The 9,931-nt window shown below is 37.8% G+C and overlaps 1 protein-coding gene across 3 annotated transcripts; it reads left to right on the top strand.

Moving 5' to 3' along the window:
• The first annotated feature begins 1,548 nt into the window (after positions 1 to 1,548).
• fbxo18 (F-box DNA helicase 1) lies at positions 1,549 to 9,773 on the top strand. Of its 3 annotated transcripts, none has more exons than XM_059504993.1 (21): positions 1,549 to 1,669; positions 1,860 to 2,021; positions 2,108 to 2,589; positions 2,730 to 2,860; positions 3,338 to 3,470; positions 3,621 to 3,811; positions 3,967 to 4,041; positions 4,482 to 4,564; positions 4,642 to 4,810; positions 4,942 to 5,161; positions 5,335 to 5,422; positions 5,580 to 5,666; positions 5,758 to 5,894; positions 6,008 to 6,104; positions 6,248 to 6,411; positions 6,593 to 6,668; positions 6,872 to 7,075; positions 7,207 to 7,332; positions 7,597 to 7,703; positions 7,824 to 7,958; positions 8,842 to 9,773. In XM_059504993.1, exons 1-21 carry the CDS (start codon positions 1,651 to 1,653, stop codon positions 9,007 to 9,009), a joined length of 3,054 nt encoding a protein of 1,017 aa, XP_059360976.1. In that variant the 5' UTR covers positions 1,549 to 1,650; the 3' UTR covers positions 9,010 to 9,773. The 3 variants fall into 3 exon arrangements, with proteins under 3 accessions (XP_059360976.1, XP_059360975.1, XP_059360974.1); XM_059504992.1 differs by having other exon boundaries at positions 2,102 to 2,589; positions 6,008 to 6,108; positions 6,252 to 6,411; XM_059504991.1 differs by having other exon boundaries at positions 2,102 to 2,589; positions 8,842 to 9,772.
• Positions 9,774 to 9,931: the final 158 nt, after the last annotated feature.

Raw genomic sequence — 9,931 nt, 5'->3', positions numbered from 1 at the left:
GTTCAGATGGGGACACTTGACTTTTGACCTTATTTAATCATGTTTGCATGAGACTAAAAGGATCATCATTTACTCACCCTCGTGTCTTTCCAAACATGAATGACTTTCCTTCTTCCACGGAACACAAATGAAGAAGTTCTTGTTCAGTCTTATCTATATCATCACAATGAATGAGGACAGAAGCTCTTATAAATCCAGTCCACACGACTTGGTCTCTAGTTTTGAACGTCATTCTTTAAGTCTAAAAGCTTCAGTCATCATTCACTGTAACTGCATGGTCAAGAGAGACCACAGACTGAGCGCCACAATGCATATTTCACAGTCACACTTTCACCTCACAACAAGGCTAAACACGTCACTGTCCTTGTGTTCAAATGGCAAAAACCAACTTTCACTACATGTCCGGACAGTGGAATCCCCGGAAGACTCACCTTATCAAACAATACTTTAAACATACAAAACACAACAAACCAGTGTTGACTTTATTTGTATTAACTTGTAGTAGCTTAATACGCCATACCTCTCTTTTCTTGAAAAGAGCTGCATGCTTGCAGTTTGAATCACACTTTTTGTTAAAGCTCTGGATTAGAGCATCTCTTAATGCTTCTTCATGTGCACATAAGAGTCTCGGAGTCTAATCTTTAGAAAGGCTTTAAGAAGGCATGAAGTTCAAGTGTAGAATGAGAGCTTTTGATTGTTGTTTGGAGCCATACAGAAAGACGCAGATAGAATTGCAGATAGAACTCTTAAAGAGCCAGAAACACCCTTGAACTTTTACAGACTTTAAGTGCACAGACACCTATTTATATACTATTATAGAATTAATTAATGTTTTAAAATAGCTTTATTTGTAATTTTTCATTTTTTGTTATGTACTGTGGTTGTGTTTATTAGGTATGTCTTTTTTAAAGAAATATATATTTAGATTCATTTTAATTTTAGCTTATTTTATTATTTTTTTATGTCATATAATATTTATATTTTATTTCAGCTTAATTTCAAGTAATAGAATTTAATAGATTATATTTAATTTAAAATAAATAAAAACACTGTTTAGAACATCGGTAGGGACACCTCGATTTGCATCAAGGTAAATTATATTTAATAACTTACGGATAAACATATCTATGTAGTAATATAAAGAGTTATCCTACTTTGCCTATGTGATGTAGTGACTTTAGGTACATTGTTCAGCTCACGTCAAAAGTTTCTATGTCTCTCTGCTGCCATCTATTGGTTCATAAAATACTACAGGTGGTTTTGATAGCGATTAATAACAAACTTACTAATAAATAAATACGACGAGCACTGTAGCAATATTACAACATTTATTTTTTATTATTATTTAATTCATCTGCTTGTCGGTTTTCGCCACCGACTGTGGAAACTATTCATGACTGATCAGTCAATCAAATTCAAGGACAAGAAAAATTTCTGGATGCTGTGTCTGTCCAATCCGAATCGACTTATTTGAGGAGCGTCTCGCTGCACTTGATTTATTTTGGAGTAATATCCGAACTTTTAATTTGTAGTGACGCAGAGCGGAAACGGAGAACGTGTGACGTTTGTTGGGTTTGTTTTGGTGCATGCATCCTGCTGAAGTTAAATCTGTGACATCGGTGGAGTAAAACGACTCGTCGTTTGTGAATCATGGAATCGTCCATGAGAGGTAATATTTACGATGGCGTCCTTTGTTTTGCACCTTTTCTCTTCGCAAGTCATGTTTGTTGTGAGTAAGTTAGTTTGAACATGTTTTCAATTGGACACAAACGCAGAGCTTGCATTTAAGTTCAGATCTCTCTGTCAGTTTTAATATGATTTAAATGGCTTATTCGCTGTCTAATGTGTCTTTTATATAGGAAGGGCAAAACGCAGGCACCTGGGGCCCTCAGAATGTAATGATCTGCTGCAAAGCAACACAGGGAACCAGTCACTCACACAGCCTTTCAATGCTAACCTCAGCAACACAGATCCAAACCGAGGACTTCAGCCCAGGACGCCCACCAAAAGAAGCAGACAAGGTGTTGTTTTATTTGTCAGTGCATTTTACAGCTTTCTGCACTCACTTTGCACTTTAACGCCTTTTAATTTCGCTGTTAAGCTTCAGGTGGTGTGGGACAACAGAAAGGTATCACTGATTTCTTCTCAGTCACTGGAGTCATCAGCACCAGCCCCCAAAAAGGCTCCAAAACTCCAGTGAAGGAGGAGAACGAAGAACAGGAATCGATCGGGCATCTTATCCCAAAAGAAGAAAATGTAGAAGAGGAGGACTATATGGAAGGAATCACTGAGGATATGTTCGAAGAAGACTTTGACATAGGAACCACGTCTGTTAAAAAAGAAGAAGAATTGTTGGAGGTTACAGTGAAGAAAGAAGAGGATGAGGAGGAGGACCTGGTTGAAGCCCTCCATGATGCCCACTATGGGCTGCTGGGAGTGCAGGAAGGCCAGGAGGTGCCCAAGGGCCATGTGCAGGATCTGCCCGAAGAGGTCCTGAGGGAAGTGTTCGCACACCTCCCAGCGATTGACCTCTATCGAAACATCAGCCTGGTGTGCCATCACTGGAGGGCCGTGGTCATGGACCCACAGGTGTGTCGTTGATGCCTTTCAAACATTAACATGAGATGATCGTGAGTTAATAATAGACTTTATGGAGGTATTTCTTAAAGGGGATTTATTTAAATGTGTTGGTGGCAGTATTTTGTGACATTTCATGGTTTCTTCCCTAGTTTCTACCTTGGAAGAAGTTGTACTGCAGATACCGTAAGCGGGAAAAAGAGGCGCTGAAGGAGGTGAAGTCTCTCCTGGATGATAACCAAATTACCAAAAAGGAGGATTTGTGTCTTCTCAATATGGTGAGGTAAGAATACAAAATACTTTCTTATTCAGTAAAGCAGCCACAGGACTTATTATTTGCGCCTTTGAAGCGCAACAAAAAGTGATTCCCAACCCCCACTTTCACACCTATGGGTCTTTTGGTCATTATGGGTCAGACCTGTTTAAGTGACAGTTGTACAACAGGGGGTCAACTGTAGTTTAATGTTCTGCTGACTGGTCAGTTTGGAGTCAACAAAGCACATCACTAACAAGACTGATAACAGAAATACTGGCAAAGTACTAATAGAGACAAATTACACTATACAGAAAATTAATTAAGGTGAATAGTTATAGAAAATAAAATGAGAGGGCAACATAAAAATAAAAAGAATACATTAAGAATGAATTCAAATTCAAAATCTAGTTAATTCAAAATATAATCAAACCTCAGAGTAAAAAATTCCTAATTTAAATAAAATGTATATTATTGTGTTTTGAAAATTTCATTGTTTTTTCTTAGGCACATGTCTCAGTTCAAACACAGCAAAAGGGTGAATGTGAAGGACTTGTTGGCTTGTGTGAAAGGACACCAGCTCTACGCTAATGCCGAGGCTTGCATTAAAGACAGAATGCCAGACATGGTGGATGATGAAGTAATGAAATCTCACAGTTAACAATTTCTGAAACTACTAGTATAGTGCCCTTGTTTATGTTGCAACAACGTGCATATCTTGTATATCTGCATTATGATGTGCATCCAGTTGATGTTTTGATATTTAAAAAGTTATCGACATGTATTACAGGGTCCAAACCCTTGGTCTGCCATGGCCCTGATGTTGATTTTGGCTGACGGAGTGAAAGATGTCTTGGACTTGGTAGCTCTGTTGCAGAAGTCTGGTTGTCTTCTGACAGCAGGAGGAATATCGGAGTACCTGTGGGCTGTGGCTACTTTGCTCCTTGCCATGAGAAAGAATAATATTAACATAAGCAACAGGTGAGAAACCAGTTTGAAGTGCTTTTTCTATTAATGACTGCAATGATTTTCCAGTCATGTGACTAGCCAAGCAAATGCAGAAACTTGGCACAGAATGTTTACTGTATTTTGCAGATTGATTTAAATGATTCTTCACTTTGTAAACTTTCATATAGGTGGCATTACAATATCTTCTATGTGCTGCACTTAATGGAAAACGCCCCCCCTCCTGCTGGCTTGCAAGACAACAGGTGGGAATCAAATTTGGATATAGTATTTGTATATTATTTTACAGTTAAAAAATGTTTGGTTCAGGACTTTTTTTATTATTATTTGTATTAAGCTAAGATGAATTAATCTGATCCAAAGTGACAGTTAACATTTGTAATGTTACAAAATATTTGAATTTCGAATAAATACTGAAAATCCAGCATTGCCATCACAGGAATAAATTACATTTATTAGAATATTTATTTCAAATTGTAATAATAATTCACATTTGTAGTTTTCACTATGCTTTTAATTTAATAAATGCAGCCTTGGTGAGCATAAGAAGCACATTTCTAAAGAACTCAGCCCAAACTTTTGAGCAGAAGTGTATACATTAATTACAAATAATATATGTTATGATTGTGAAATAATGTATAATATTTGACACAATTATGATGATCATCACCGTCTTCATTCTCAGGCAGCAAATCACTCACGAACAACAGCAGATACTCAACCACGACATCCAGAATCATCACGTTGTTAAAATAATGGCCTTTGCAGGTGAGGAAAAAAATCCTTTAATCATTACAGCTGAAAGTGTTTTGAGTTGCATGTAATGCTATTCTTATTTTTTGCAGGCACTGGAAAGACGACCACACTTGTGAAGTATGCTCAGCAAAGGACACATATGCGCTTCCTGTACCTGGCCTTTAACAAATCTGTGGCGATGCAAGCTCAGCGCTCATTTCCACACAACGTCGAATGCAGTACCATCCATTCAATGGCCTTCAAAGCTGTGGGAGTGAGGTCAGTTTAGACTCTATTTGTGGGCTAGTCAGCAGAGAAACATTCACCATGCAGTCACCTATTTTAAAGAATTAATAATAGTCTGAATGAGCTATAACTAGAATCATGTGTGTGTCTTTTCTGCTATACAGGTATAAAAACATGAGGAAACTGTCCAATAATTTGCAAGTGTTTGATGTGGCATGGATCTTGCCTAAAGGACACGGGGGATTCGTCAATGCTAAAGTGGTGACACAAACCCTCCACAATTTCTGCGCATCCGTAGACCAGCGTGTTGGTCCACAACATGTTCCACATAAGTACAAGAACACACACGGACAGCCAGAATACCCAGACGACCACCAAAAACTGGTAACGTGAAGACACACAGTTATATCAGTTTACATCTGTGAATGAAGTTTGTGTTAACCAGGTGTTAGTAAATTGTAAAACAACTATCACGATCTATTTGGGTCTTTGTACTCCTTTGTCATTGGCAGTTTTTGAGACAAAAAACCCCATTTTATAAATCTCTTTCTCTCCAGACATTTGCTGGCATCGCACAAAAGTTATGGGACCAAATGGTAGAGCTGAAGTCCAGAAGAGAGAGAGTGTACAACATGACCCATGATGGTAATCATCAAAATCTGGCTTTATCCGATATTTAAATGCCTGAGCTTCAGCTAATTTCCTTTCACGCTCCGTCACAATAGTAAGTCCCATAAACAAACCCAAAATCTTCTTTCATATTTAAGTTTCATGCTGTTTTCCCTTTGATTGTTATAAACAGGATACCTCAAACTCTGGCAGCTGTCGAGACCACAGCTGGACCGATATGATGCCATATTCATTGATGAAGCTCAAGACTGCACACCAGGTTAAAATAAATCACCTTTCATTTTCTCTAATGCGTTGTTGACTGTAACTCGGTCTTATTTTGTATTCTGTTTGCGATTTTGATTTTCCAGTCATCATGGGAATTATGCTCTCTCAGAACTGTGGGAAAATCCTGGTTGGAGATCCTCATCAGCAGATTTACACTTTCAGAGGAGCGGTTAATGCTTTGCACGCCGTTGCTCACACACACATCTACTATCTCACACAGGTACAAGCAAAAACACAGGAAAAGGAAATGACAGATAATATTTGTAGAGGAAGTGGGTTAAACGTGTTTACGGGTAAACATGTTCTAATATCACCACTCGTATTTTTTCACAGAGCTTCAGGTTTGGAGCAGAAATCGCATACGTTGGTGCTGCAGTATTAGAAAGTTGTAAAAAAGTGAAGCAGATATTGGTTGGTGGGAATCAGGATGGTAAGTTTAAGAAATTATATTTAATCAATTTTGATTATAATATTTTTTTGCAAATATTAATAGTGGTAAATTCTCGGTTATTACTTTTTTAAAACCAAAGTATGAACCTGGCAATAATAAAAATGCTATGTGCTTGTTTTCAGGGAGTGTACGAGGGGAGGACACACAAACACTACAGCAACTGAAGCTGGGACAGAGGCTGCCAGAAGGGAGCGTGGCCATTCTGAGCCGCTGTAATGTCACTGTTTTCAGTGAGGCTGTCCGACTTACAGACGCCAACCCCAACTGCAAGATCTACATTGTGGGAGTGAGTGCATTAAACATTTGTCCTGCGTGGTAATGAATTATCATAATGTGTATTTTAAACCTCCGATATATTCTGAATGTCTTGATTCTGTTGTTTTGTGCAGTTTTTCCGTCAGAAAAAGTTACATGATGCGTAAAACATGGTCAGTGTTTCTTTAAAAATTGCCAACCTCTGATTTCAGGGTGTTGAAAACTTTGGACTGGAAAAAATTATGGATCTCTGGGTCCTAATGCAACCAGAAGACAAACGCAAGAATGGTGAGTCACTTCAGCTTGAAAGTTTTATAATCTTAATCTCCATGTTTTACTAAATATCCTAATTGGACTGCTTACAATGGTATCTGTGTTGCATTGCATTCTGTAGTGTTTGTTTCTTAACCTGTAAAGCTATTTCAGATTATGTTGGTTGTTAAATTGTTTTTCTAAAGTTTGCTTTGTTTGGATTTGTTTCTCTACTTTAGAGAGCCTTTCGATCAAGGATTACTTCATCCGAGGTTTCTGCAAAGATAAGATGGGCGGATTTAGAGGTCTGAAGGGATACGCCATGGCCTCGGAAGACCGAGAGCTAGAGGCCAAGCTAGCCGTCGTGGAAAAATACAACAAACGCATTCCAGAGCTGGTTAAACGCATCTATGATCGTGCCCAGAAAAGCGCAGTGTGCGCAGGTGAGAGAGAGAGAAATGGAAAAAGATGGAGGTCAAATAAAGTGCTGTTTTTTTGAGAAATACACGATGATGGCATGCAGTAAAACCACTCATAAACAAACTGAATGCTTTTATGTCTCTGATCTTGACAGATTTTATCCTTGGTACTGTGCATAAGGCAAAAGGCCTGGAGTTTGACGCAGTGGTTGTGACCGATGACTTTATGAAAGTACCATGTGCACGACACAACCTGCAGAGTGTGGGCAGTTTTAATGCAGGTTTGTGCCATTTGTTTTGTTTATTTATTTATATAGCACAGTTTAATGCAACACCAGGATGCCCAAAGTGCTGCACAATATCACAATAAAATTACATTAAAACAGACATGGTCACAAATAACAGCCAAATCACATAACAACATAGGCACAGTTTTAAATAACTAAACCTGCAACTCAGTAACTCCTCATTAGTCTTTAAAAGATGTATTGTAAGAATCTTGTGATATAAGACATGCATATGACTAATTTTTACACTGGCTGCAGCGAACGTCCAAGATGACGAGTGGAACCTGTTATACGTGGCGATCACACGAGCCAAAAGAACGCTGTACATCACCAAGACCATCAGCAACATCCTCACATTCACTGGAGTGAGTTATTGCTCTCTGTCTAAGCATTTCAGTTCCATTCTGATCTCTATAATCCAGAGAATATCCAGAAATCATGACATTGAAGCATTCTTATTATTGCTGCCTCTTCGTCTTTTGCAGGAGTACTTTCTGAGGTCCGAGCTGACCAGCACTCTGCTGAGTAAAGACCCTTCTCTCGTCTGCTCCATTGAAGGCTGTGAGAACCACATCACCGCAGACTCCGTCCTAAGCATGAACAAAATCCCCATCAGATATGTCAGTGTCTTTTTGGACCTTTGTTTATCTGTCTTTTAAAGGAATATTTCACCCAAAAATGAACATTTGGTGAAAATGTACTCACACTCAAGTCATCTAAGATATAGATGAGTTATCTTCGTCAGAACAGATATGTAGAAATTTTGGATTATTCACCTGTTCACCAATGGATCCTCTGCAGTGAATGGGTGCCGTCAGATTTAGAGTCCAAAAAGCTAATAAAACACAATAATCCACAAGTAATGCAAATGACTCCAGTTTATCAGTTAGTGTCTTGTGATGTGTAAAGCTGTGTGTTTGTAAGAAACAAATCCATCATTAAGTCGTTTAACTTTAAAACTGGCACTTTTGGCTTAAATGCATAATCCATAATCCATAATAATGCTTCCTCCAGTGAAAAAGGCCATCCTCTGTTGTCTTCTCACATCAAATTCCACCTACATATTTGTTTAGAACTGCTTTAGACTGTATTCACATGTAACTAGTGATCGATCCTTGCTAGTTTTTCTCTCCTGATTCAGGCTTTTTCTCTGTAGAATGCAATATTATAGATCGAGGACTCGTATTTTAGCCAGAAGCAATGGTTTGAAATAAAAAAAAAATGTCTTGAAGAATTTAATACAAACGTGCAGCTTTTCACTTCAAAAGACGTTAATTGATTGACTGGAGTTGTGTGGATTATTGTGATGTTTTTATCAGCTGTTTGTACTTACTCTCTGATGGCACCCATTCACCGCAGAGGATCCATTGGTGAGCGAGTGATGTAAATTTCTCAAAATCAGTTCCGATGAAGAAACAAACTCACCTACATTTCAGATGGCCTGATGGGGAGTAAATTTTAAGCAATTCTTCTTCCTGTATTGATTAAATGAATGTGTTTCAGATGGACAGCATGGATGCGGGCGGCGTTCTGTGTTTGACCTGTGTGGAGCAGCGTGTGGGACCTACAGCCTTCCTGCTCTCTCCAACTGAACGGGTCAGATCCATGACCTATACAAATGAGAGACCAGACCTACCCATCAACGTCGCCATGCTGTTATCTTTACTTTAAACACAACATTTGAGTGGCCTTTTAGGGTGATTTTGCAAAGTTCACTTTTGTGGATAACTCAGATCTCCACTGGATTTTTTATTTAATTTTTTCAGTTACATTTATTTTTTAAGTATGTTCCATAAATATTTTAATATTTCAAATCGTCAAAGAGTTTTTTCCCCCCATTACTTAATTTTACTGGTTCTCCCACATTGTGACTTGCCCTATTTGGAAAACACTAAACATTGACATCACTGTTTTTAGGTGGAGAATAAGCAGCGTGTCTTTTTCTGGGTTTTGTGGCAGCTTTAGAAGGGCCTGTTCAAGCCCTCGATTACTACAGTATTACAGCTGTTGTGAATGACACAATATTTGAGGAACACTAATGTATAAGATTGTGTTTATGACCACAGTTGTAACATCAGTGACATGTGGGAAGACTGATATCCATTCCTACATATAGTTTTACATAAAGACAAAGTGTCTAATTAGACTAACTTATGTTTTGCACAGTATAGTATATATTCATCTACTAATTTATTTTTTTCTGAAGAGTTTTTTGATGTTTAACTCTTTAAACAAGCAAGATCTTAATTTATGTAACGTTTAATTTTATACCATTTGAAGAGAAAAAAAAAAGGTCTAATTTTTTAAAACTATTTTTTGTTTCAGCAGATATTTTCTGCAAGACAATTCGCTTGTATTTCATTCTTTGAAAAATCTTTATCATATGTGTGTATATATGTATATATGTTGCGCAGACAAGTAAATCTTGGTCCGATCTGGTGCAGTCTCACTGTTGTTTTTTCTTCGAACTGTTTGAAATATACATTAATTAATGGCAAATAATTATATATATATGTGTGTGTGTGTGTGTGTGTGTGTGTGTGTGTGTGTGTGTGTGTGCAGTAATCAAATTATTAGATACATAAGTCTACAC

Source organism: Carassius carassius, chromosome 22, assembly GCF_963082965.1.
Source record: "Carassius carassius chromosome 22, fCarCar2.1, whole genome shotgun sequence".
Taxonomy (NCBI): domain Eukaryota; kingdom Metazoa; phylum Chordata; class Actinopteri; order Cypriniformes; family Cyprinidae; genus Carassius; species Carassius carassius.
The sequence above is the reverse complement of the archived record's forward strand: the minus strand, read 5'-3'. Positions and strand labels throughout refer to the sequence as shown.

What these genes read in the sequence shown, in the direction of transcription:
- fbxo18 (XM_059504992.1), top strand. An exon ending in TAAAATAATGGCCTTTGCAG is followed by an intron (nt 4,565 to 4,641) that starts GTGAGGAAAAAA and finishes TATTTTTTGCAG; the next exon opens with GCACTGGAAAGACGACCACA. An exon ending in TTCAAAGCTGTGGGAGTGAG is followed by an intron (nt 4,811 to 4,941) that starts GTCAGTTTAGAC and finishes TCTGCTATACAG; the next exon opens with GTATAAAAACATGAGGAAAC.